Below are 27,879 nucleotides of genomic sequence, written 5' to 3'. Positions count from 1 at the left end.
ATTATCTTATTTGCACTTGCTTTTCCCCGCACAGCTGAACGGAACCAATGTAAACCTGCCAGTGACTCCGGCCCCTGGTGTCTCTGTGTTCAAGTCAGGAAAGCACTACACTGTGTCCATGAACTTTGGTGTGACTGTTCGTTATGATGGAAACCACTTCATGGACATCAAAGTGATCAAAGAGTGAGTAAAGAAAGACTGAACTTTACATTCTTACCCCGACTCCACGGACAAAACTATTTCCAATGGAGATTTTGGAGTGATGCTGACAATAAAGTCTGATAATGAGTGAAAACACTAGTAATGGTGTGAATGAAAACAAGTCACAAACTCCTGGACGGAATTGTTGCTTTTTCATCTCCTCAAATCACTAACTTGCAGATTTTCTTGCAGCTATCAGAACAAACTGTGTGGACTGTGTGGAGATTACGATGGAGATTCCAAAGATGACTTCCGTAAACCAAATGGATCATTGACCAACAATGCCAATGACTTTGGACACAGCTGGAACACCGATCCAGAGTGAGTCGCATTGGATTTGTTTTTATGATTGGTTGTATATTTTAACGCCATTTTGATGTATTTATTCCATCCTGAACAAATGGGTACACATCGATCAACCCTTTGTTAGAATTGCTATGGGAGAAAAACTAACAAACAACACACGGAGCTTCTCTAACTAACTGTCTGTGTTGACAGGTGTAACAAAAAACCCAACACCACCATCCCTGAGTGTGACAGAGGAGAGCAGGAACTGTATGAGAGCTCAGGATACTGCGGCATCCTGCTGGACAAAAAGGGTCCCTTCGCTGTGTGCCACCAAAAAGTCAACCCAAATGTAAGTCACTTCACTATCACAACACACACACACACACACACACCTATACAGTACGCACTAATACGAAGCAGTTCCCACTTTTGATGTCATCGAGAAAATTGCATTCAAATAAGACACAAGTGACGATGGAGACAGACTAAGTCATTGCAACTCAAGGAAATGTGTGTGTGTTCAGAATTACTTCAGGGACTGTGTCTTTGACCTGTGTGAGCTGGATGGAGCCAAGCCCATTCTGTGCGAAGCCATAGAGGCCTACATCAACGAATGCCAGGACCGCGGGGTGAACATCGGACCCTGGAGGAATGAAACCTTCTGCCGTGAGTGTTGGGTGAAAGAACGGACGGAGAAAATGATAGATGGATGGAGGGATGTAGGGAGGTCAAGATGGGCAATAGGGAGCCCCTTCTTAAGGCTCAGTAAGGTTATTATTATGCGGTTTTTTGGGTTGTCCGTCTGTCCGTCCATCCATACCATTCTTGTGAATGTGATATTTCAGGAAAGTCTTGGAAACTTCTTCAAATTCTGTCCAAACGTCCACTTGGGCTCAAGGATGAACTGGTTAGAATTTGTTGGTGAAAGGTCACTGTGACCTCACAAAACACACTTTCAACAATTGATATGTTAATTGAGCGAACTATGACAATTTCACTCGAATGTCTAATGAGAAAAAATGATGAAGTGATGACATTTTGGACAGATATGGATGTAAACTGCAATTTGTCTGGTTGGCAGAGGCGTAAAACCAAGAGGCGGCAGTTCTAGTTCGATCTGGGCTCGTATTTGTCGAGCATCCCAGAATAAGAAATCAATCCCAACTGGCCAAAAATGTTCAGACTGGTGCAAGTTTGGTTTTAGTTGAAGGACTCGGAGTAAAAGCATGTTATCAACCTGAGCAGGAAATGACTCCTTTCTCAGCAAAAAGATCATTTCACACTTAAACATTTAAAGTTCCATACATAAAGGCTACATACATTTTTTTAGGCCAAGTAGTTACAATCTGTCATTTAAACGCCATCTTGTACAATTATTAATCATTTGAATTCATCTTGGCAACATATTTTTGCATGCAACCCTGGCTGGTTATAATACATCATTCAATGTTTCTGTATATCTCTGCCACCACTGTCACTGACTTCACCCTCCCGTCCTCCCCCCTGCTGTAGCTCTGAGCTGCCCCCCCAACAGCCACTATGAGCCCTGTGCAGACCCCTGTCAGGAGACGTGCACCGGGAAACCTCCCTCCTGCGGCGGGCCCTGCTCCGAGTCCTGTGTGTGTGATCCGAGCTACGTCCTGAGCGCCGGCAAGTGCGTCAAGAACACTTCATGTGGCTGCACACACAACAACGGGCAGTATTATGAGGTACAGTGAAGTGGGTTTGATAAGCCTCCAGGGAATGGTCTGCGTGTGTGGGAGATTTGTGCTTTGTGAGAATATCGTGGTGTTCGATTTGAGCTTTGTCATCTGCTAACGCAGCTCAAATGTGTGTGTGTCAGCCTGGAGACGAGTTCTATGTGGAGGACTGTAAGCTGAAGTGCAGGTGTGATGCTCCCTTCATTACCTGCATGCCCACTGAATGTCCCCCGATGCACGAGTGTAAAAACCAGGACGGAGAGCTGGGCTGCTACCCCACAAGTAAGTTTGCACCCAGCGCACCACCATCCAAATTAACTGAGCTATGAATTATGAAGTACTAGCAGTGGTGTATAAAGTACTCAAAAGCCATACTTGAGTAAAAGTAAAGATACCTTACTGGAAAACTACTCCAGTAAAAGTAAAAAGTCACCTATTAGAATCCTACTTGAGTAAAAGTCTTAAAGTATCTGATATTTATTGTACTTAAGTATCAAAAGTAATTTTCTGATATTAAATGTACATCATAACCTGAACATTAAATGAACATCATAACCTGTTCATTGAAAGTAAAAGTACAAGTAAATGCTGGTAATAAAAAAGCAAAGGGTCAGAATTTTGAGAATTATGAAGTTTATTCTTTTAAGTTCTGTGGCACCATGATCATGGAGCTGTGTTGAACATAATTGGGTTGGCTGTGATCCATCCAGGAGAAACAATGTTCAACATAATATATTGTACATAAGTCTACTTTTGCATCTACTATGAACTTATCATCATAATTCTCCGAAAAGCAATATGACACTATGAAGGAGTTGTAACAGTGCGTTTATAAGTATGTTCATTAGACTAGAGGATGTAGAGGGCCAATGCATAATATTATGTTCAGCAAAACATATCCACTTGATGCATCAGGTCAGTGTTTAGAGAAAGGACGCCTGCCTTGTAAACTCCTATGGGCCTGATTTGAACACAATAGGCAAAGGTTTTGCTCAAGCTGAATCTGCAATTGGGCGACTGCTACCATCATAACTCCATCTGATCATCCACAAAATGACTCAAATATCAAAACATGATCAAAATATCAAAACATGATAAAGCAGCAACCCAGTCATTACTTGAAACTGAAAAATGTTCTGTTCATCTTCAAAAGAAGTTGGTTTTCAAAATTGCGAGAATTCAGTCTCGCTCTTCTTGGGCTGAAGACTAGTCCTGCGATGCTAAATAGCCTTTCACAGGAAGCTGAGGCAGGTAGAGGTGTGTTCAGCTCACAGACAGCTTGCACACAGCTGCGAAGGATTTCACTAATGCTAACTCGAATGCTAACACTCATGCTAACCCTAATGCTGCGCTCTCTCGGCTCCCGTCAATCCTATGGCGTGGTGGCTAGCTATAGCTAACGTTAGCGAACTAGTGCTGCACAACTGTCAACACTTCCTCAGCTCACTAACTCGCTAGCGATCCACTGGTGTTGGTCTTCGTCACCACCGTAGTTTGTTGCGGGAGTAGCAGGTGCTTCCATTTCTGCTTCCATCATGAAATCAGTCATCGTAGAGTGGAATTCTACTCAGGTAGTCGCCCGCTAGCTTATAGCATGTAGCATCCTGGGCATCAAAACACCGCGGCTTTGAGAGCACGTGTTTGCAATTGTGCATTAACGTGATTAACCAATGATTTAACTTGCAAGCTAGGACCACTGATTCAACAAACCTGCTTGCTTGCAGTCTGTGTTCCAACACAGTCCCCGACGCTGCTCTCATGATTCATTTTGTTTCTAAAGATAGATTTGATTTTGTAGCGAGTAACGAAGGTTTCAGGGGAAATGTATCGGAGTCAAAGTATCAGTTTTATTTGCAAAATGTAGTGAAGTAAAAGTCAACAGAAATATAAGTAGTAAAGTAAAGTACAGATACCCAAAAAAAACTACTTAAGTCCAGTAACGAAGTATTTCTTCTTCGTTGCTATACACCACTGAGTACTAGTAAGACATATTGAACACGGGCAAGGCTTTAGAATAAGGCCTGTAGTTATTTGTGGACATAACGATACATACATTCAGGTACAAGGGAACAAGATGTGATGTCAGAGAATAAGGGGGTAAGAACAACTGGGCCCCTATTTGGGTTCAGTATGATCATAACCGAGCAACAAAGCTAGAAGTTTGGGGGAAGATGGGGTAACGAGTTGCTGTTTAGACATGGAACGAACCACACATCACACTTTAGCTGAAGTTTTGTGATTTTCATTGAGGTTTTCATACTTCTGGAACATAATCAGGTCTTTTTTGGTTAGCACACGTAACAACAGCTCCCTAATGCGAGTTAAAAGAATAACCATTCTTCTTCTTATTAAAATGATGAGTTGCTGCGTTGTATTCTGATGTCCGGCGCTTGTCCCTTACTCTCTCTCTTGTCCCATCAACTCCAGGCCCGACTACACCTAAACCATCAACTCCCGGCCCGACTACACCTAAACCATCAACTCCCGGTCCGTCTACACCCAAACCAACAACTCCTGGACCAACTACACCAAAGCCAACAAGTATGACAAGTCCTTATCAACGTTTGTTTCTTTATTAAATTCTTCAATTGTTTCTTACATTTATTTTGCCCATCTACCAATTTCTTCTTCTTTCTGCTGTACAGAACCATGCCCTCCTGATGCAGACTATATAGAATGTGGTCCAGCTTGTATCCCCACCTGTATGGAACCTTCCACCAACTGTTCTGGTTCCTGTATCAGTGGCTGCTTCTGCAAACCAGGGTTTGTCTTCAAGGGACGGCGCTGTGTCCCATTGGAGAAATGTGGCTGTCTGGATGACCAGAACAACTATTATGAGGTCAGATATCCTTGTTAGTATACCCATATGTATACATTCCTGTTCAGTAAAAATATATAATGGTAATTATTAAATTACAAGAAGGTTGTACTATGTAGTTCTAGTGACACACGGTACTCATGGTTGATCCTTTGTTCAATTTTGTTTTAGCCTGGCGAGATTATATTCGGAGATGGCTGCACAAAGCTGTGTCACTGTGCAGGGAACTACACCTTGGAATGTGTTGACAACTCGTGTGACCCCACTGAAGAGTGTCGCGAGGCGAATGGTGTTGCAGGCTGCTATCCTAAAGGTAATAATATCTGATCAATTGTCAAGGAATTGCTACAAGAACTGGTACTTGCAGTCGTTCAACCACATCTGAAGGCAAAAGTGTTTCAACTGTTCCCATCGGCTCCACACACAAGGATGTACAGTCAGTCAAAAATACAATAAATGTGCTGCTACAGCGATACTACTTCTGATGTATCTTAGCTAAAAGATTCTTTTAGCTAATGTTAGAAAACGTTAGATGTTGCTGTGTAACTGACATTTCTGAGTCAGCTTGCAGACTCTATGACTCTTCTCTACTTGTGCTACTGTTTTATTACTTTTTAGCATTAACAAAATAACTGCTAACATACAGTTTCTCACACCGTAGGTACATCCACATGCATAGCGAGTGGTGATCCCCACTACACCACCTTTGACAAACGCAAATACAACTTCATGGGCAACTGCAGCTACTTGATGTCTCGACCCTGCAATGAAACGTCTCTGCCACACTTTGAGGTCCACACGGACAACGAACATCGTTTTAACAATCCCAGAATCTCCTATGTGAAGGCCGTGCATGTATATGTACACACGGTGAAGATCTCCATCCTCAAAGGAGGCACTGTGCAGGTAATAAATGAGGGGAGAAACTAACTACGTTTTTTAACAGAGTGTGTGGTAGGGTGCAGCCTGGTCTCCTAAAATGTGCGTCCCTGTACAACAACACTGCAGAGTCAATCACATTTCAAGGGAAAAACATTTTCTCCTGTATTACGTTTGTTTTAGATGATTCAGAAATACCTTTTTAACCATAGTCCACAGAAGCCCTGTATGGAGGAAGTGGTGGGGAACAAACACGGGACTTTAACCCAGGAGGCCGCTGTTCACGTCCCGTGTTCAACCTAAATTTGATGTTGATATTTTAAGTTAGGTCCATACTTTAAAGCCAAACAATGTTTTAATAAACCTAACAAAGTAGTTTTGTCGTATTTCAAATTGAGTTCACCATGTGTTTAAAAGTGCAACCGTAATCTGGGAAAATGTATATTTCCCTCGAAACATAATTGAGAATGCTGTTAAATTGTGTCGGAACCACATTTTGAAGGAGACAGGGTTTCAGGGTAACAACCGTCATACTATTTTCATATCTATGACATATTTACGACATCTAATGTCCATAAATCATGTGAATTCTCTGCAGAAAACGCATCTTTTCAATTGCTGATTGCAGTTTGAGATTCTATACATAGAGAGTTTTCAATCGTTAAGTGTTTCTGCTACCTCAGTCATCACTCATTATCTTATTTGCACTTGCTTTTCCCCGCACAGGTGAACGGAACCAATGTAAACCTGCCAGTGACTCCGGCCCCTGGTGTCTCTGTGTTCAAGTCAGGAAAGCACTACACTGTGTCCATGAACTTTGGTGTGACTGTTCGTTATGATGGAAACCACTTCATGGACATCAAAGTGATCAAAGAGTGAGTAAAGAAAGACTGAACTTTACATTCTTACCCCGACTCCACGGACAAAACTATTTCCAATGGAGATTTTGGAGTGATGCTGACAATAAAGTCTGATAATGAGTGAAAACACTGGTACGGTAATGGTGTGAATGAAAACAAGTCACAAACTCCTGGACGGAATTGTTGCTTTTTCATCTCCTCAAATCACTAACTTGCAGATTTTCTTGCAGCTATCAGAACAAACTGTGTGGACTGTGTGGAGATTACGATGGAGATTCCAAAGATGACTTCCGTAAACCAAATGGATCATTGACCAACAATGCCAATGACTTTGGACACAGCTGGAACACCGATCCAGAGTGAGTCGCATTGGATTTGTTTTTATGATTGGTTGTATATTTTAACGCCATTTTGATGTATTTATTCCATCCTGAACAAATGGGTACACATCGATCAACCCTTTGTTAGAATTGCTAGGGGAGAAAAACTAACAAACAACACACGTAGCTTCTCTAACTAACTGTCTGTGTTGACAGGTGTAACAAAAAACCCAACACCACCATCCCTGAGTGTGACAGAGGAGAGCAGGAACTGTATGAGAGCTCAGGATACTGCGGCATCCTGCTGGACAAAAAGGGTCCCTTCGCTGTGTGCCACCAAAAAGTCAACCCAAATGTAAGTCACTTCACTATCACAACACACACACACACACACCTATACAGTACGCACTAATACGAAGCAGTTCCCACTTTTGATGTCATCAAGAAAATTGCATTCAAATAAGAGACAAGTGACGATGGAGACAGACTAAGTCATTGCAACTCAAGGAAATGTGTGTGTGTTCAGAATTACTTCAGGGACTGTGTCTTTGACCTGTGTGAGCTGGATGGAGCCAAGCCCATTCTGTGCGAAGCCATAGAGGCCTACATCAACGAATGCCAGGACCGCGGGGTGAACATCGGACCCTGGAGGAATGAAACCTTCTGCCGTGAGTGTTGGGTGAAAGAACGGACGGAGAAAATGATAGATGGATGGAGGGATGTAGGGAGGGCAAGATGGGCAATAGGGAGCCCCTTCTTAAGGCTCAGTAAGGTTATTATTATGCGGGTTTTTGGGTTGTCCGTCTGTCCGTCCATCCATACCATTCTTGTGAACGTGATATTTCAGGAAAGTCTTGGAAACTTCTTCAAATTCTGTCCAAACGTCCACTTGGGCTCAAGGATGAACTGGTTAGAATTTGTTGGTGAAAGGTCACTGTGACCTCACAAAACACACTTTCAACAATTGATATGTTAATTGAGCGAACTATGACAATTTCACTCGAATGTCTAATGAGAAAAAATTATGAAGTGATGACATTTTGGACAGATATGGATGTAAACTGCAATTTGTCTGGTTGGCAGAGGCGTAAAACCGAGAGGCGGCAGTTCTAGTTCGATCTGGGCTCGTATTTGTCGAGCATCCCAGAATAAGAAATCAATCCCAACTGGCCAAAAATGTTCAGACTGGTGCAAGTTTGGTTTTAGTTGAAGGACTCGGAGTAAAAGCATGTTATCAACCTGAGCAGGAAATGACTCCTTTCTCAGCAAAAAGATCATTTCACACTTAAACATTTAAAGTTCCATACATAAAGGCTACATTAATTTTTTTAGGCCAAGTAGTTACAATCTGTCATTTAAACGCCATCTTGTACAATTATTAATCATTTGAATTCATCTTGGCAACATATTTTTGCATGCAACCCTGGCTGGTTATAATACATCATTCAATGTTTCTGTATATCTCTGCCACCACTGTCACTGACTTCACCCTCCCGTCCTCCCCCCTGCTGTAGCTCTGAGCTGCCCCCCCAACAGCCACTATGAGCCCTGTGCAGACCCCTGTCAGGAGACGTGCACCGGGAAACCTCCCTCCTGCGGCGGGCCCTGCTCCGAGTCCTGTGTGTGTGATCCGAGCTACGTCCTGAGCGCCGGCAAGTGCGTCAAGATCACTTCATGTGGCTGCACACACAACAACGGGCAGTATTATGAGGTACAGTGAAGTGGGTTTGATAAGCCTCCAGGGAATGGTCTGCGTGTGTGGGAGATTTGTGCTTTGTGAGAATATCGTGGTGTTCGATTTGAGCTTTGTCATCTGCTAACGCAGCTCAAATGTGTGTGTGTCAGCCTGGAGACGAGTTCTATGTGGAGGACTGTAAGCTGAAGTGCAGGTGTGATGCTCCCTTCATTACCTGCATGCCCACTGAATGCCCCCCGATGCACGAGTGTAAAAACCAGGACGGAGAGCTGGGCTGCTACCCCACAAGTAAGTTTGCACCCAGCGCACCACCATCCAAATGAACTGAGCTATGAATTATGAAGTACTAGCAGTGGTGTATAAAGTACTCAAAAGCCATACTTGAGTAAAAGTAAAGATACCTTACTGGAAAACTACTCCAGTAAAAGTAAAAAGTCACCTATTAGAATCCTACTTGAGTAAACGTCTTAAAGTATCTGATATTTATTGTACTTAAGTACAAAAGTACTTAAGTATCAAAAGTAATTTTCTGATATTAAATGTACATCATAACCTGAACATTAAATGAACATCATAACCTGTTCGTTGAAAGTAAAAGTACAAGTAAATGCTGGTAATAAAAAAGCAAAGGGTCAGAATTTTGAGAATTATGAAGTTTATTCTTTTAAGTTCTGTGGCACCATGATCATGGAGCTGTGTTGAACATAATTGGGTTGGCTGTGATCCATCCAGGAGAAACAATGTTCAACATAATATATTGTACATAAGTCTACTTTTGCATCTACTATGAACTTATCATCATAATTCTCCGAAAAGCAATATGACACTATGGAGTTGTAACAGTGCGTTTATAAGTATGTTCATTCTGACTAGAGGATGTAGAGGGCCAATGCATAATATTATGTTCAGCAAAACATATCCACTTGATTCAGTGTTGTGAGAAAGGACACCTGCCTTGTAAACTCCTATGGGCCTGATTTGAACACAATAGGCAAAGGTTTTGCTCAAGCTGAATCTGCAATTGGGCGACTGCTACCATCATAACTCCATCTGATCATCCACAAAATGACTCAAATATCAAAACATGATCAACAATAAAGCAGCAACCCAGTCATTACTTGAAACTGAAAAATGTTCTGTTCATCTTCAAAAGAAGTTGGTTTTCAAAATTGCGAGAATTCAGTCTCGCTCTTCTTGGGCTGAAGACTAGTCCTGCGATGCTAAATAGCCTTTCACAGGCCGCTGAGGTAGAGGTGTGTTCAGCTCACAGACAGCTTGCACACAGCTGCGAAGGATTTCACTAATGCTAACTCGAATGCTAACACTCATGCTAACCCTAATGCTGCGCTCTCTCGGCTCCTGTCAATCCTATGGTGTGGTGGCTAGCTATAGCTAACGTTAGCCAACTCGTGCTGCACAACTGTCAACACTTCCTCAGCTCACTAACTCGCTAGCGATCCACTGGTGTTGGTCTTCGTCACCACCGTAGTTTGTTGCGGGAGTAGCAGGTGCTTCCATTTCTGCTTCCATCATGAAATCAGTCATCGTAGAGTGGAATTCTACTCAGGTAGTCGCCCGCTAGCTTATAGCATGTAGCATCCTGGGCATCAAAACACCGCGTCTTTGAGAGCACGTGTTTGCAATTGTGCATTAACGTGATTAACCAATGATTTAACTTGCAAGCTAGGACCACTGATTCAACAAACCTGCTTGCTTGCAGTCTGTGTTCCACCACAGTCCCCGACGCTGCTCTCATGATTCATTTTGTTTCTAAAGATAGATTTGATTTTGTAGCGAGTAACGAAGGTTTCAGGGGAAATGTATCGGAGTCAAAGTATCAGTTTTATTTGCAAAATGTAGTGAAGTAAAAGTCAACAGAAATATAAGTAGTAAAGTAAAGTACAGATACCCAAAAAAACTACTTAAGTCCAGTAACGAAGTATTTCTTCTTCGTTGCTATACACCACTGAGTACTAGTAAGACATATTGAACACGGGCAAGGCTTTAGAATAAGGCCTGTAGTTATTTGTGGACATAACGATACATACATTCAGGTACAAGGGAACAAGATGTGATGTCAGAGAATAAGGGGGTAACAACAACTGGGCCCCTATTTGGGTTCAATATGATCATAACCGAGCAACAAAGCTAGAAGTTTGGGGGAAGATGGGGTAACGAGTTGCTGTTTAGACATGGAACGAACCACACATCACACTTTAGCTGAAGTTTTGTGATTTTCATTGAGGTTTTCATACTTCTGGAACATAATCAGGTCTTTTTTGGTTAGCACACGTAACAACAGCTCCCTAATGCGAGTTAAAAGAATAACCATTCTTCTTCTTCTTCAAATGATGAGTTGCTGCGTTGTATTCTGATGTCCGGCGCTTGTCCCTTTGTCTCTCAGGCTCTCAGGACTGCGTGGTGTCCGGAGATCCTCACTACAACACATTTGACAAGAAGTTCTACAGCTTCATGGGAACGTGCACCTACACACTGGCCCGAACCTGCAGGAACAGCACTGGTAGGTTCAGACAACTCTATTTCATTTCCTGATGTTTTTTTTTGTCATAAATTATAATTTGTCTATACTTGTTGCAAAATCTTTGACCTGCGGCAGCTCTTAAATTGCATTGTCGTCTTCAAGTGTTCCTGACACCAGGAGGTGGCACTACAACTCCATGATACTTTAAAATAATCATTAGTCTGACTCATCCGACTTTCTGCACAGATCATCCTTGAACAGGATAAAAAGAAATTATTTTTTAGACATTTAGTGCGATAAATTCTCATGCGTTAAGAAACGGAGTGGACTGACGTGTTTGTATGCTCCCTGTGCAGGTCCTTGGTTCTCAGTGGAGGGTAAGAATGAGGAGAGAGGAGTGACAGGCATGTCCTACCTGAGGAAGCTCTACGTCACCGTGAACGGAATCACTGTGACCCTGATGAAGGCCAGGAGGACTCTGGTCAGTGGGGACAACATTTACAGCAGCACACAATGGATTCTATGTCTATAAATGTCATTTTACAAGCTGTCGGTATCACAGGAGGATGACGGGGCACGACATGTGTACACAGATGTGCGGCACACGCACCAGCTGTATCACTCTCTCTGCATCTTAATCTTCTGGTTCAGTGAAATTACAAGCCTGTCCTTTGTTCTCCTCGCCTTTTTATTTGATCTTATCCCTGACTTTCATCTCTTGTAAATGCCATAATCCCAGAAGTCTGCCCACACTCGTCCTCCTCATCGTCTCCTCATCTGTTTGACCCGTTCACGGGTTTTTTTCACAGAGATTTAAATCCCCGTGTGCTGGGGTTTTTAGTCACGTGTCAAATGTGGAAAGCTTGAATATGAAGTGTACCTGTTGTTGCTTTTTTTATCACCGTCTTCATGTTGTCTTTTCAGGTTAACGGACTGCGAGTGGCCTTCCCCCACTACCCCTCTCCGCTCATGTCCCTCAGTGTTGCCGGTCAGTACGTCACCCTGCAGACGCCGTTCGGCCTCCGGGTGCGCTGGGATGGAAACCATTACGCCCAGATCTCAGTCCCCAGGTGGGTCAGAGGTCGACCCCTTGTTCATGTGACACTTTTTTAAGGCTTTTATTTTGTTTTGGGAAAAAGTTAACACATATACAGCAGGTGAATTCTGTCTCTATTTCCCATTTTATCCTTGACAATCAAGGAAGAAATTAGCAGACTCACTCCCAACGTGAGCGTGTCAGGGACTGTTACGTCCTATATAATATGTCCAAGGGAACACAGGGAGTAACATAACAAGTTTACAAAAAAAACTGTGCAAAGATGGAGCCAAAATTCAAAGAGAAGGCTGCTGGAACACTTTAAGAGTAACAATGAACAGAGAGACGGAAAGATTAACATAAACTGGTCTACCGCAACAAACAGAACAACTATTCTAAACTCCCTATAATTAACCACAAAACAGGAACAAACAGGAATAGCAGAGTACATGTCAGAGGGCCCCGACAAGGCTTCCCCAAAGCTACCCAGACTGGTTAAACAAAGCATCTCTAGCAACTAGCCAGCCAAGACTAAAGATAACTAGAATAGAGCTGTTATAAGGACTTTCAGCAGGAAGAACCAGCTCAAAGGCCAATATGCGCTGGAGAACTGGTTCTGGGGGTTGATATGCGGCTCCGCACTGATGAAGTTCAGGTGTGGGCGCGTCAGGCACTGAAAGGGGGCGTGGCAGACCTGAAACAGAGAGAGTAAAATGAGGCCAGAAGAAAGTCAGTGGATGTAACGGGGACGATGAGTCAGTTTCGGGTCGTAACATGCATCGCGTCAAACTTCTGTGTTCACAGGAAGTGTTCAGTTTGCCCTGGTTACATGGTTAACTTGTAGTTTGTAGGTTTACTTGGTTAGGTTTAGGAAAATATCGTGGTTTGGGTTAAAATAAGTCTACATCGTAAAATATTTACATTTGTTACGTAACTGGTGTTGGTAAAGTACAGAAGTTACGTAGCAAAACTAAGGTAAAATAAATGTCAAAAATGACTTTCGGTTTCACACAAACAGCGGTCTCCTGGGTGAAAGTTATGTTTGTTTGACCCATCCAACCACTTCACTCACCTGCCCTGTGGGCTGTCTTTCTTTCGACACACGTGCATACTTTCATATTTGATGTAGTTGTGAATCCGTTCTAAATCCCCATTTCTGCTGCTGGGATGATGAACACGACAAGTCTTTAGACACATGAAGCAGTGGAAACACTCCCTGAAAGACAGAACGCTGTGGGCCGTGTGCAGCAAATAGTATACGATGCTATAAACGGTCAAAGTTTAATCTCTGTGTACGTCATGAAAACTGCGCAAGAACTCGCCTATAAAGCTGTATTTCAAAGGTCATACAGATCTGCTATTTCTAATAAATCCTCCAACATTCTTAATACTTTGCTTATTTATCTTCCATTGATGATGCCCCGACTATATCAGATGAAGAGATTTCTTGGCTTTGTCTCTTTGTTTCTCGGATTCCATTAACGGGCCAAACACTGTTTGACCTTTTAAGCCCGCTTAAGACATCCCTCCTCATCTCTTAATCCCGGTGTCTCCTTGTCTTCAGCTCCTACTACGACCAGATGTGCGGCCTATGCGGCGACTACGACGGCAACCCGGGCAACGACTTCACCAAGCCAGATGGCACTCTGGTGGGAAATGTCAACGACTTCGGGAACAGCTGGCAAACGGAGGAGGATGAGGATGACTCGTGAGTTTCCACGCACTCGTTTCAATGCTGAGAATTTAAGGAGTTCCTACGAATTTCCCTGGAGTCACATGTAGTCCAAGCATGTGACTAAACTACATGTGACTAGGATGTGACCCTGTTGTGTTTGCGTTGATCAGGTGCAGCCCAGGCACCAAGCCCGACCCGGACTGTGACCCCAAGCTCGAGGCAGAGGTGGTGAAACCAGACAAATGTGGCAAAATCAATGACCCCGCTGGACCTTTCAGGTGAGAGAGGACTTTTTATTCCTACCTGCTCCAACTGTACCAACCTATCCTTGATGCATCTCAGTAGTGTCTCTTATTCCTACCTGATGAAACTGCACTCATCCAGTTTGTAAGTCGGGCTTTCTGTTGTTGAAATATTGTGGTAAAGTTTGTCAGTATATCTATTTAAGACCTTTCAGTGACATTTTATTTTTCTGTGTCACCCTTTAGCTGTTCACTTTAAAATCGACATCGCTCTGTTGTGAGCAGCGTCAGCACTTATTTAGCTGGCGGGGGATGGGGGTGCATCAGATAACCCACCGTGGACAGAGTGTAGTTAGAGGGTGTGACTGCAGATGCTGACGCCAGTCCCAGTGTTCTTAAATGAGGGTTTATTGGTTCAATTTTGTAAGATTGTCTATCTGATTTATTACGTTTCAGTTATAAATCGTTCTTAGAAAATCACATGGACAGAATTGGACTCTGAACCCAAAAGCAAACACACACACACTTATGTATTTTATTTTTATATGCATTTTCTGTACCTAAATAAACTACAGTGTGTAGTGTGGTAGAAGCACCCTTATATATTTCTTTCTATTCAGTTCATGAAAATGTTTCGACTGCCTAATTGTCAATTGTCTCTCTACGGTTTGGTTGCTTAGAATTACATTTTTTAAGGAACGATTAAGAAGATGCTCCACGTGAGATCAGCAGCGTGTCATTGGTTGAGCTTTGCTGGACCATCTGAGTGTTCTTCCTCTGCTTCCAGGGAGTGTATCAGTGTGGTGAATCCCACTCCGTTCTTCCAGAGCTGCGTGTACGACATGTGTCAGTTCAACGGCCAGCAGCACGTCCTGTGCGACCAGCTCCAGGCCTACACCGACGCCTGCCAGAGCGCCGGAGCCAAAGTCCACCAGTGGAGGACTCCGAGCTTCTGTCGTACGTCTTCAGCGTTTTTGTCGTTCGTCTTCTAGGCGGGTCAAAGCTCCAACAACCTTAACATTTATCTTTTCATCCTTGTCTTCATCATCTCCATCTCCATGCAGCCCTGGCCTGTCCTCCCAACAGCTCCTACACTCTGTGTGCCAGTTCCTGCCCCGAGACCTGTCTGGGTGTGGTCGGGTCGCCCGGCTGCGAGGACGTGTGCGTGGAGGGTTGCGAGTGTAACCCGGGCTTCATCCTCAGCAACGACAAGTGTGTGTCGCTGAAGGACTGCGGCTGTGTGGACACCAGCGGGAGCTATCACCCTGTGAGTGGGAACTACGTCCATGTGACCTAAATCACAAAGTCACAGTGATTCTACTGTATTCTAGTCAAAGCATTCCCGCACTGCAGTGTTATAGTTTACCACATTGTTGTGAGGGCTTGCCACATATGTATAATGTGCATATTTGGTGTGTGTGTGTGTGTGTGTGTGTTTGTCAGGTGGATGAAAACTGGTACTTGGAGGGCTGTGAGGAGAAGTGTGTGTGTCACAGTGGAGGTTTGATTCAGTGTCACAACAGCAGCTGTAAACCCACCACTGAGAGCTGCCAGCTGCAGGACGGAGAATACGAATGTCGTCCTTTAGGTATGTCACACACACACACACACACACACAAAGCTGACACTATAAAAAGCACCCTTCACATATTTCTATGCAGATTTTGCAGTATTGCATTCGAAAATCTGTATTGAAACGACAAAAGTCGATAAAACGTCCTCAATTCTGCGAAAAAGAGTTGATGCGCTTAATGAGATATGGAAACGCCTTTTGCCAAATAATACAACTACTACTATTATAATATACTGATAAATAATATATTTAAATAAATAATGCTCTATGTTCAGGAAACGGCATCTGCTCAGTATCTGGCGACCCCCACTACACCACCTTTGACAAGCACACCCACCATTACATGGGAGCCTGCTCCTACACGCTGTCCAAACCCTGCAACGTCTCCTCTGGCTTGCCATACTTCAGCGTGGACACGCAGAATGAGCACAGGGGAAGTAGTAATAAGATCTCCTACGTCAGGGCTGTGGTGGTCAACGTGAACGGGGTGACCTTTGTCCTCGGCAAGGGCCGCACGGTGCAGGTATGTTAGCTGACGGAGAAGCTGGTTCTGGTTCGGAGAAATCTCTTCTGGGGTTTTTGTAGCGATAATGCCCAAAATGCCCTTCTTCGGTGTGAATGTCTTCAATAATTGTAAATGTCTTTGGAGAAATCATCTTGGAGCCTGGGGAATTCATGATGAGAATTTTGCTGGTTAAATCGGGGGGATGGGGGCACAACCCCGGGGGAATGACTGCCTCCACATACAGACACTCTCTGCACATACAGACACTCTCTGCTCACCGTCAGAACAAACGTCTCTGTGTCCTCCAGGTCAACGGGACGGCGGTCGTCCCACCTGTCACCTCCATCGGCGGAGTCGAGATCTACTTGAGCGGCAAGTTCGTCGTCCTGGAGACGTCCTTCAGCCTGAGGGTGCGTTTCGACGGCAACCACCACGCCGACGTCACCGTGCCGACCTCCTACAACGGCTTGCTCTGTGGCATGTGTGGTAAGGACCAGTTATGTCCCATTTCAGGCTGTTATGAACATCAATACTTCTGAAATTGGAAATCTGAAATGTTTTTTTAACAACGGATTCCAATCAGCTAGTTCTGACCGAAAACTACCAGGCCAACCAAAATACTATCACACAGGCAGCCCATAATGTTTGTTTCCCCGGCAGGAAATTTCAATGGAAACTCCAAAGACGACAACTTGAAGCCAGACAACACACCAGCTGCTAACACCAACGAACTGGGAGACAGCTGGCAGGTTCCTGACCCGAGGCCCGAGTGAGTCACGTCACGCGATACAAAAATACGTACTTCACTGCAAAAACCATCGCTTCATTCCATTCCAATAAATCCTCTGCCTCTTCTCCAGCTGCACCAACGGTGGAGGACAGGAGGACTGTGATAAAGACGTGGAGGAGGAGGCCAAGAAGCCCACCAGCTGTGGCATGATCACGGATCCCAATGGTATGACACACACACACACACACAGTAACCTGTTGCCATGGAGAAAGTGGTCATTGAGTTTGTCTCTTGTGCGTTTGGTCTTCAGGTCTCTTTCAGCCCTGCCACTCCGTCGTGCCCCCGGAGCCGTACTTTGGAAACTGCGTGTACGACATGTGTGCGACCGGAGGCCAGACCGTGGCTCTGTGCCAGGCCATAGAGAGCTACGCCGACATGTGTGCTGCTGCAGGAGTCCCCATCGCATGGAGGAACAACACCTTCTGTCGTAAGTCTGCTGCAAAGTGTGTGGAAAACGAAGAGGAACTAGCAGTGCGTCATGTCCTTACTGAGTTAATTACCAAAACCACAGTTACAGTTTTTGCTTGTTCGGCTAAAGTTCGTTCATGTATTTTCCACTTGTGACCACAGTGACCTAGGACTGCGTATAAGGTGTAGGTAACAAAAAGGGAAAAACAAAGTACAAATACGAAGCCGGGGTAGGAGGGTAAGAGAAAAGGTTAATTTACATGAAAAATGTATTTTTTTAAAAATCCTGCCTGGATATCTGGATATTGTTGTGAAAAATTGTGTTGTAGCTGTTTTTCACACTTAGAGCAGGTTTAAGAATGAAACAGAAGCTCTCAGAGGCGTATAGTTATATCAAAGCAATAGATTTATTTATCAACAAAGTTATTCAGCCCAGCTATCAAAAACAAGCTTGGGAGCTAATGGATGAACCTCGCAGAGATTCACCATGAGACACGCTTCAACACATCAGCGTGAAACTTAATATAGGGGTCCGCCCCTTGATACACATTGGCCAAAGTCAAAGATGCAGGCGTGGCACGTTTGTACGTTATGGCGCCTGGATGGAGGCCGTGAATGTCCATTCACCTTGGCCCCTCCCAATAGGCGTTGGTTTCCATCAGTGTGAGTGAGGTGATGCATGCGAGAGGTCCTAAGAAAGAGTGTGTGAAGAAGCCGGGCTCAGCTGGGGCGTTGGCCCTCGCTTGAATCTCACTGTCTTATCTATCTGAAGATGGCTGCCTGTTCCTTGTGACGCAGTTAAAATCAATCTGAAGATGGCTGCCTGCTCCTTGTGACGCAGTTAAATAAGTAACCTTTCACCTGCTTCTCTCTGGCCTTAGTGTATGCTGTGAGCACTGTATAAGTGGTTAATAGAGCTGCATATAAACTAATGGTTATTAAAACTACAAATATGCTAGTGATTAATTAAACTGTATATATAAGCTAGTTGCTACTTAAAGCTGCATATAAACTAGCTGTTACTTAAACTGTATATAAGCTAGTTGCTACTTAAAGCTGTATATAAGCTAATTTTATCAACAATATCCTGCCTCTTGATATGAAATATCAAAGACACACTGACACAGGATTTATCAGTCATGAAATCCTTGGCAGCATTTAGAGTTGCTCGTGTGACTTTTCACTTTACATTTGGGGGAAAAAAACACATGCATTTTACAAAACGTCCTTCAAACATCCCTTGTCCATCTGTCCTCCCTCCAGCTCTCAAGTGCCCCACAGGCAGCCATTACAACCCGTGCGGCCCTGCCTGCGCTCAGCCCAGCTGTCAGGACCCCGCGGCCCCCGGCGGCTCCTGCAACCAGCCTTGCGTGGAGGGATGCGTCTGTAACCCTGGCCTCGTCCTCAGCGGAGACAAGTGTGTCCCGCTCAGCGAGTGTGGATGCACCGACGCAGACGGACACTACAGACCGGTAAGCGTGCGCCTCAGGCGGAGAATTCTTTTTGCAAGAAGACCCATTTGAGCGTGCGCTGAACTTCTCATATGTGCACAATGCGTGCAGGTGGGAGACTCTTGGTTCACGGAGACGGACTGCTCAGAGCGCTGTAAGTGTAACGGCAACCGCAACATCACCTGCGAGCCCTGGCAGTGCAGCCCTGCACAGGAGTGTAAAGTCGTGGAGGGAGTGCTGGACTGCCACTCTACAGGTGAGGCGGACTGGAGGGCCAACGATTCACTGCACCTTTCACCAACAAAGAACATGTTGAGTATATTTGCGGTTCTGTTCATTGCTTCTTATCCGTCAAATGTTTTCCGTCCTCAGGTAAAGGAGTGTGTCACGTGGCTGGAGATCCTCACTACTACACCTTTGATGGTGTGATGCACACCTACATGGGCACCTGCACTTACACTCTGGTGGAGGTACGGGGGAGTTTCAGCTTGAAATTTCTATTTCAACTTGATAAACATCTGTTTGTGCATTCTGAAACAATAGGACACGTGAAAGCACGTTGTTTGAGTTTTTTTCTGAATCCCACAGGTGTGTAACACCACCAAGGTAACGCCCTTCAAGATCGTGGCTAAAAACGAGGAGCGTGGTCAACCAGAGGCCTCCTATGTTCGCTCTGTCAAGGTCTACCTGCCTCACGACACTGTGGTAGAACTGCAGAAGAGCCGCAGAGTTCAGGTAAGGAACGCTGTTCTTTTTTAAATGTATAAATTGTATTGGCCGCAGAAAACTACGGAAGCCCTGAGAAGCAAAAGACAAAAAAACATCCTGTTGATCCATTTTCAGATTTAGAAAATTGATCACCAGAATGTTGTTTTCCTCTCAGGCCTTCTGTAGCAAAACACTGACGGTAGACAGCCTAATGAAATGGTTAACGACTAACTGGTGTCTGTCTTGTCTTAGCTGAATGGACGGCGGGTGAGAACGCCAGTTTCCATCGACGTGGCTGGAGCCAAAGTGATAACCAGTGGATCCTACAGTCTGCTGGACACAAACTTTGGACTGCGGGTGAAGTTCGACGGCGTCCATCACCTGGAGATCACGGTTCCCGGAGAATACTTCAACAAGGTATGAAGACATAATGCCCGTCTTATTGTCCAAATGTCTCCGGGTCAAGTCAGAAAAACAAAGAGCTGGAAATAACCCTGCTCGATTTACTCCTCTCCAGCTGTGCGGCATGTGCGGGAACTACAACCACAACTCCTCGGATGACAACCTGATGCCCAACAAGAAACCAGCCAAGGATGTGATTGAACTGGGCAACAGCTGGAAATCCGACGGGGACAGTGATCCTGGGTCAGTGGCTCACAGCCATCACACGTGGTTTACTGTGATGATGTGGATAGTCTGAGCTCGGATATGCATGTTGATTTTTTATACTTTTATGTTCTCCCCTCTAGCTGCCAGCCAGACACTCGTCCAGACGTGCACCCCGACTGCACCGCCGAGGAAGAGAAGCTGTACGAGGCTCAGTGTGGCGAGGTCATCCTCTCCGACCGCTTCAAGCCCTGCCACTCGCTGGTGCCCCCCGAGGCCTTCCTGGGTAACTGCATCTACGACATGTGCGAGTACGACGGCATGCAGGCGACGCTCTGCGACAACGTGGAGGCGTACGCTCAGGCCTGCCAGAGCGCCGGAGTCACCATCAGCTGGAGGAACAATACCTTCTGTCGTGAGTTCCGGCCACGCTCATCATCAGGCTAAATAAAAGATTGCAGTCGAGTGATCTTTTGATAATTGTCTTTCCCTCCCCTGCAGCCATGCCGTGCAATACCAACAGCCACTACTCAGACTGCACCGCCCCCTGCCCCCCCACCTGCTCCGACCTCTTCCCCATCTTCTGCCACCTCCCACCGACGGCCTGCGTGGAGGGCTGCCAGTGTGATGCCGGCTACGTCCTCAGTGACAACAAGTGTGTTCCTCTGGATAAATGTGGCTGCCTGGACTCAGACTCAGAGTACCATGATGTGAGTGGAGCCGAGTGCGCCTAAACAGGATGTGGTGTCATAGAACACTTTCTACTTTTGTCTCATTTATTTCTTATCTTGGACAATTTTGGGGTCCTTGTGGTCATGGTGGTCCCCGACATTTTGGCCGTTCAGTAATCCATCCATGCTTGGGAATTAAAGTAAAGATTGTTGCACGTTGCAATATATCTTTGTGTTTCTAAATGTAAACAAGTCTGTTCTGCGTGTGTGTGTGTGTGTGTGTAGGTGGGAGACTCGTGGCTGACAGATAAATGTACTGGTTTATGTACCTGCAACCTCGGTGGCAAAATCACGTGTAAGGACCACGGCTGTAATTCCAACTCAGTGTGCGGCCTGGACAAATATGGAGACGTCTACTGCGAACCCACCAGTGAGTCACTCTGACTGTGATATCCCAACATGTTGTAGCTATGCAGTGGACGTTTTGAAGACTTTTAAACCATAAAAAAATCAAAGTATCGTTTAAATCACAACCCGTTTTTGACCGTTTCATTTACATCATCCTCTAGAGTTCGACAAGTGCAGCGTCTCTGGGGATCCTCACCACCGAACATTCGATGGTCTCACCCATCACTTCCAGGGCCCCTACACCTACGTCCTGACTCAGGGCTACAACCTGCAGAACTCCCTGTCGCCCCTTGTGGTGCGGGGGAAGAACATCAGACGCGGGGGGAACAGGCGGGTGTCGTTCCTGGACCAGATGTACGTTGACGTTTACGGCGTCAATGTCCGCTTCCTGCAGAAGAAGAACATCCTGGTCAGTAGTTTGTCTTTGTCTTATTAAAGCCTCTTTCTTTGTTGCTTGCGTTAAAAAGCAAACAGTGAAATTATACGGTATCCCTTCTAGGTGAACGGAGAGCGTGTTGCACCTCCTCTCAGTCCAGTTGATGGTTTGACCATCACGATGAACTCCATGCAGGTCCAGCTCACCACCGACTTCGGACTCACTGTGCGCTTCGATGGCAGAAGTCGCGGAGGTAAGCGAAGAAGAAACATCGGCCCTCGCTAACTGACTTTGGCTCGTTTGTGAATCCATTCACCCCCCCTCATCCATCTCTGTGTTTGTGTATCAGAGATCATACTGCCCAGCACCTATAAGAACTCTGTCAGGGGGCTGTGTGGAAACTACGACGGCATCACCAGAAATGAGTACATGAAGCCGGATGGAATCGTGGTCAGGGACCTGAACGCGTTCGGAGAGAGCTGGAGGGTCAGTGACCGACAGGCGGGTGGACTAAAGATCTTCAACCTTCCTCACACTGCCCACGCTCACAGGTAGGTCCACTACCAGGGCCCCTGCTGTAGCAGGAAACACACATTCTATGGATTTTACAAATAGTCGGGTTCATGAGCATAGAGATTCTATTTATTGACCCATTTTCAGAAGAGATAGTAATGGAGATAATAAATGTTAAGTCGAAAGATACAGAGTTTTAAAATTGTTTTAAAATGAACAATAATAATGATAATGATAATAAAGATAATAATTATTAAATATGAATAAAGAGATACAACATCTGAAAATATAAATAAATAAAAATGAAATAACAGAGATAGAAATAGTGATATTAAATATAAGTAAAATCACTGAATTAAGAAAATAAGTTTAAAGAAAATGAATAAATATCTAAATAAAGACAAATTGAAAGTAAAAATGTACTTTAAAATGTAAGACAAAGCAGTAAAGGATAATAGACAGGATTGACAATTCCATACTTTTACCGCTGTCCTTATTCATGATTTATTATTATGACACATGAGCAAGTTCCACTCACTGAAGAAGGCTGTAAGATATAAAAAGTAATAATAATAAGAACTTTATTTTTAAAATATTTTACCACAGGTGAGGGTCTTTATGTTGGGGGCTTGAATATCCACAGCAATATTAAGTGTTATGTTAGTGTTAGAGATATCTCGTCATGGACCAAAGTGTAGGTCAAATGGATATCATGGTGGAAGAGGAAGGGTCAGAAGATTCCCACAATCTCTGGCAATCATAATCTCTTGACCTTAGGTTTCATGGTAATCTGGTAGTTATTGAGAATGTTAGGCAGCTTTAATCCTTTCTATTTCCTCCGTCCTCTCCATCCTCTCTGTCTGTTCCATCTGTCTCCAGGCGAGAGGTGGAGACCGATCCAGATTCAGGATTTGAGACGCCGGACTGCTCTCAGTCTCAGCTCAATTACTACAACAGCGTGGCTCAGTGTGGAGCGCTGTCTGACTCCAAGGGGCTGTTTGCTTCCTGCCATGCTACCCTGCCGCCTAAAACCTACCAAGAGTGAGTAGTCCGTGTGTGTGTGTGTGTGTGTGTGTGTGTGTGTGTGTGTGTGTGTGTGTGTGTGTGCGTGTGCGTGAGTGTGCGTTGAAACTGTCCTCTGGAGAGAGTTATGTTGCAGTTTGAATTGGTGCACAACACATGATACACTTCACGTCCTTCCTTCAGATTGTAGTCTGACTGTTGTGTGTGCTTGTCCCTCAGTGACTGTGTGTTTGACCTGTGTGCTGAGGATGGCAGTGCGGCGCTGCGTTGTGACAGTTATGAAGCGTACGCTGCCGCCTGTCAGGAGGCCGGAGTCAAGCTGGGACCCTGGCGGCAGCAGCTGGACTGTGGTGAGATGCTGAACAATGCAAAGAGTTTCACTGCAACCACATCATGTGGGAATAACGACGGTGGAGTGATTCTTGGAGGACTACGGAGGCCCACAGGGCACTTTATTAAAATGATGAACTTGAAAATGAAAATGTCATTCCACAATGGCGTTATAATCTTCCACATATGAATGTGTTATTTAGGTACAAATTAAACGTCAAACAGCTTTTCCATTTTCAATTTATTTTGATCATAGAACGCCTGAATGAGAATGAATGAAAATTGGATTATTGCATTTTCATTTTCCTATTTTCTCAAATAATACATACATGTGTGTAAAATCATAATGCTGTTGTTGAATTCAACTTTAATTTTAAGTTTACACCATCATTTTAACAATGTTAGCGATTTAATTAGAATAGGAGTAGAACAGATATTCACATTCAAATCAATGTAGCCGGATGAACAGGTCGGCGGCCATTTTTATGTGTGCAGTTGCCATTGTGACGGTTGTAGTGAGCTAACTGAACCGACTCACTGAGGCTTTGTGGTAACAACTGAAATGAGAAGTGGAGTAACATGAAAGCGCAGAGAGCCAGAGTGAATTAGTAAAAGCTAACAACTCAATGCTTCATCCATACACTCTCGTGGAAAGCACATTGCTATCGCCAGATGGCGGGTTTAGCAAGCTAGCTAGCTAACTATCGGCTCAGTGGTAATCCAGTTTCAGTGCAGATACATCTGAAAAGTAGCGTAACAATAATATTACTTTGATAAAAATAAGCCACAGCTCAAGCAAGTTTTGAAAAAAAACAAAATACAAAAATGAATGAAAGCCAATGGAGGTCTGAAAGCATCCACATTTCTAAAACACGGTACCACGATTTGCTTGTTGAAATGACCCGAACTGTAAAAGTCCAAGTGAAACCGCCAATACTCATATGAGACAGGGTTGTTACCATAGATTGTATATAAGAAGTGGACATGGTCATCGTGATGTCACTCACTGGTTTGTGGACTGTCGTTTTGAAGCCTTGAGTACGACGGTTTGGCTGTCGCCATCTTGGATTACAGCCGTCACCATGTTTTTTTGCAACCAATGAATGGCCATAAGGACCATAATTCACTAAATGAACATCATGCTGTATTGAAGAAGAAACTAGAGATTGAGACCATCAACTCATGTTCACAATGTTTACTGAGGTAATAAATCAAGAGAGAAGAGTCATTTTTGAAACCGTTGGAGTCGCCCCCTGATGGTCAGTAGAGAGAATGCCAGTTTTAAGACACTTCCGAATTGGCGTCACTCAGCAGAACCGGAGGTTGCCACCTGGTTGTGACTTCTTTCCCTCTCTCTCTCTCTCTCTCTCTCTCTCTCTCTCTCTCTCTCTCTCTCTCCCCCCCCCAGTCCTGTCCTGTGGTGCAAACAGCACCTACTCCACCTGCATGTCACCTTGCCCCGCCTCCTGCGCCGACCTGGCGGCCCCCTCAGAGTGCGACGCCACCTCCTGCGTGGAGGGCTGCCAGTGTGTGGCAGGCTTCGTCATGAGCGAGGGCATCTGCGTGCCATACCCGCAGTGTGGCTGCACCGTCCTCAACAGATACTACACCGTAAGAAGCCTTCTGGAGTTACAGCAGTGTGTCATTGTGCGATGATCTCTTTCAACCCTCCACCTCACCTCTCTCCCTCCATTTCCCGCAGCTGAAGGAGAGGTTCGTGACTGAGGACTGTTCCCAGGCATGTGAGTGCACCAGCACCGGCGCCGTGTGCCAGCCCAGGACCTGCCAGGGCGGTTTCGTCTGCACCATCTACGACTTCACACGGGACTGCTACAGAGGTGTGTGTGTGTGGAAATAAAATGCATTCATCATCCACTCAATAGCATTTCAGTGTAAACCCCACGGACTCAGCCCATATTTAGCCACCATGCAAGTCCTTCTCATGAACAACTAAAGAGGAATTATGGCAAAATCTGTGATGTTTTTAGTTGTTTTTTTTTAAATGTACACGTTTGCTAATTTTTCCAGGTGAAACTTTTCAAAAAACGTAATATTGTCTTGTGTGTTGCAGTGAGTCCCTGCCTCAGCTCCCCCTGTCTGAACGGAGGCCAATGTGATGAGGTCAGCAACAACACGTACAGCTGTGACTGTGTGAAGGGCTTCGAGGGAACGAACTGCGAGGTGGAGATAACATACACCGGAGGAGGACTGGGTACGTCTGTTTCACTCGTCAGGGTCAAACTATGATATTTACCTCAGACGTCTGCTGCATTGTTAAAAAAACATCAAATGTACTCATGGTAAGGTCGTGCTATCCAACGATTCTGACGTCATGATTAGATTCCATTGGCTTTTATCTTTTCTTGATGGAAAAGGACAAATGAAGAGTGAAAGTTTGAGTTTAAAGTAATTGTTGTTCGTTATAGAAACCAAGTGGATCATCCTGATAGCGGTGTTGGCCGCAGTTGTCATCATCATCATCATTGTGATCGCCGTCACGTGCGCTTGTCGACGAAAAGCCAAGTGAGTCCCAGCTGATTGTGTTCTGAGCATCAAAAGCATTTGTGTGTGAGAGGACGTGTACGCAGCAGGGTTAGGGCTGCATGTGGAGAACAAAGATTGAGTTCTGTGAATAAATCAAAGGTCCACATTTTGAGTTTAATGTCAGAATACTTTCTTTTTAATCATTCTTACAACTTCGGCATTAATCTCACAATTCCGATTTCAAGAAAGAATTGTGATTATAAAGAATTTTGAGAATAAAGTCAGAGTTTTAGTCAGTATTTTGAGAATAAAGTCAGCATTTTGAGAATAAAGTGTGTGTGTGTGTGTGTGTGTGCGTGTGTTTGTGTGTCATGACTGCTGACCGACACATCCCAGCCGCTGTCCTCTACTAAACAGAAACAGAATCCCCTCCCATCAAGGCCCAGATAAAAGTTTCATTTTCATTGCAGGTCACAAGTTTATGTAATTCAGAAGCAGCAGTCATCTCACAGTGGGTGAGAGAAAATTACAGTGTCATCACCTTTTTTTTTGGCGGGCATTTCTGCGAGCATGCTGTATCAGCACTGGGAAGGGGAGAGTTCCCTGACTGCTTTCACTCTACCTTCATTATCTAAAACCACCTGCACTCTCTCCTGCTCGCACCATGACTCAGCAATCCCGTGCACCTCGGTTCTTTCTGTCCGCAGGAATCACAAGGGGGAGGAGAGAAAGCTCAGCATGAAATCCACAAGTAAGAACTGTCATCATTGTTCATGGAGAATTAAGAGACAGGAATAATACTCAAACAGATCACTGAACTCGGGACTCCATTTAAAAATAGACAACAACATTTGAGTGTGACAACTCTGACCCCATAGTAATAGACTGAGCAAATAGCATTAGAGGCTGGCTCGTATATCTGCAGGTGGATATATTAAATGCTGCATTGACCCCTTTGCATCCTAATTCAATTTCATTCTCATTTACTTTTTATATTGATTTAATTTTCAGCGTTATGGTTGACAGCTTGTCCTTTGTTCAACTTTTACTACACGGCCCCAGTTGACTCTTTAACAGCCATATAATAGGAGAAATTGTCCAAAAAAATATTATGTGTATATTTGTAGCTAAAAGTATTTGCAGTACTTTAAAAATCCGTAATCTCCTAATAATAATCTGAACGTCTGCAGACAGATTCAACTATCAAATTCTCCCTGATGATTCGTTTTTCTGTGATATTGATCCCTTTTGTCTCTTACAGCTGTTCCATATACAAACATAGAGCACCAAAGAAAGGACAAAGTGACAACTATGTGATGACAAACTGGAGCCTGAATGTAACGCCTGCAACGCGACCCGTCTGTCCTGAGGCTTCTTCAGCAGGCCTCCTGAGAAGAATAAAACTCCGTCAGAAATGAAGGAAGAGTTGTGAATATCATGTATTGTTCATTTGCCCATGTTTTGCTTTCTTAACTTATGCTTTTTAATATGTAATTTTAGTCCAATGTGCATGTTAAATGAACAGAAAAGTGTAAATCTCTGTCTGTGCCTTTAAGTGTTTGTGTATTTAAGGAATGAAATGAATAAAAAATTGAATATGTATGTTTGTCTTTGTTGTTTCATTCTTACAGATTATAGGGATTTTTTTTATCATGTATCCATATTCTGCATCTGGTTTATTTTACACTTAGTTTCATTCTTGACTGGACTTCCTCTGAAATCCAATGAGAGCTCACACAACCATCACTGGTCTGTAGAGACAGTTCTTTCCCATAGAACTCATTAAATAGCTGCCGTCATAGCAAGTAAGACGAGTTTACTGTGAGACGGATCTGA

General features: G+C 44.3%; 1 protein-coding gene across 1 annotated transcript in view; it reads left to right on the top strand.

Moving 5' to 3' along the window:
* Window positions 1-26,086, top strand: part of zanl (zonadhesin, like) — a gene marked incomplete at both ends in the record, with an annotated part of 51,563 nt that extends 25,477 nt beyond the window's left edge. The window contains 47 exons of the mRNA XM_079295915.1: window positions 35-183; window positions 394-522; window positions 700-838; window positions 1,014-1,155; window positions 2,002-2,198; window positions 2,333-2,471; window positions 4,551-4,739; window positions 4,835-5,028; window positions 5,179-5,320; window positions 5,669-5,913; window positions 6,613-6,761; window positions 6,977-7,105; window positions 7,283-7,421; window positions 7,593-7,734; window positions 8,581-8,777; window positions 8,912-9,050; window positions 11,167-11,283; window positions 11,601-11,725; window positions 12,169-12,314; window positions 13,845-13,988; window positions 14,126-14,233; window positions 14,985-15,154; window positions 15,262-15,464; window positions 15,641-15,785; window positions 16,046-16,293; window positions 16,584-16,761; window positions 16,936-17,044; window positions 17,136-17,230; window positions 17,316-17,492; window positions 18,737-18,945; window positions 19,036-19,180; window positions 19,297-19,394; window positions 19,513-19,659; window positions 19,885-20,049; window positions 20,150-20,277; window positions 20,382-20,653; window positions 20,740-20,948; window positions 21,195-21,339; window positions 21,479-21,726; window positions 21,817-21,946; window positions 22,043-22,244; window positions 23,086-23,247; window positions 23,449-23,579; window positions 24,968-25,170; window positions 25,262-25,397; window positions 25,631-25,771; window positions 25,986-26,086. Coding sequence (XP_079152041.1) covers window positions 35-183; window positions 394-522; window positions 700-838; window positions 1,014-1,155; window positions 2,002-2,198; window positions 2,333-2,471; window positions 4,551-4,739; window positions 4,835-5,028; window positions 5,179-5,320; window positions 5,669-5,913; window positions 6,613-6,761; window positions 6,977-7,105; window positions 7,283-7,421; window positions 7,593-7,734; window positions 8,581-8,777; window positions 8,912-9,050; window positions 11,167-11,283; window positions 11,601-11,725; window positions 12,169-12,314; window positions 13,845-13,988; window positions 14,126-14,233; window positions 14,985-15,154; window positions 15,262-15,464; window positions 15,641-15,785; window positions 16,046-16,293; window positions 16,584-16,761; window positions 16,936-17,044; window positions 17,136-17,230; window positions 17,316-17,492; window positions 18,737-18,945; window positions 19,036-19,180; window positions 19,297-19,394; window positions 19,513-19,659; window positions 19,885-20,049; window positions 20,150-20,277; window positions 20,382-20,653; window positions 20,740-20,948; window positions 21,195-21,339; window positions 21,479-21,726; window positions 21,817-21,946; window positions 22,043-22,244; window positions 23,086-23,247; window positions 23,449-23,579; window positions 24,968-25,170; window positions 25,262-25,397; window positions 25,631-25,771; window positions 25,986-26,086 — 7,497 coding nt within the window. The remainder of the gene's footprint in view (window positions 1-34; window positions 184-393; window positions 523-699; window positions 839-1,013; window positions 1,156-2,001; window positions 2,199-2,332; window positions 2,472-4,550; window positions 4,740-4,834; window positions 5,029-5,178; window positions 5,321-5,668; window positions 5,914-6,612; window positions 6,762-6,976; window positions 7,106-7,282; window positions 7,422-7,592; window positions 7,735-8,580; window positions 8,778-8,911; window positions 9,051-11,166; window positions 11,284-11,600; window positions 11,726-12,168; window positions 12,315-13,844; window positions 13,989-14,125; window positions 14,234-14,984; window positions 15,155-15,261; window positions 15,465-15,640; window positions 15,786-16,045; window positions 16,294-16,583; window positions 16,762-16,935; window positions 17,045-17,135; window positions 17,231-17,315; window positions 17,493-18,736; window positions 18,946-19,035; window positions 19,181-19,296; window positions 19,395-19,512; window positions 19,660-19,884; window positions 20,050-20,149; window positions 20,278-20,381; window positions 20,654-20,739; window positions 20,949-21,194; window positions 21,340-21,478; window positions 21,727-21,816; window positions 21,947-22,042; window positions 22,245-23,085; window positions 23,248-23,448; window positions 23,580-24,967; window positions 25,171-25,261; window positions 25,398-25,630; window positions 25,772-25,985) is intronic.
* Between the last annotated feature and the right edge of the window lie 1,793 nt (window positions 26,087-27,879).

Source organism: Melanostigma gelatinosum (genome assembly GCF_949748355.1).
Source record: "Melanostigma gelatinosum genome assembly, chromosome: 23".
NCBI lineage: Eukaryota > Metazoa > Chordata > Actinopteri > Perciformes > Zoarcidae > Melanostigma > Melanostigma gelatinosum.
Note: the sequence above shows the minus strand (reverse complement) of the source record. Positions and strands in the feature narration are given on the sequence as shown.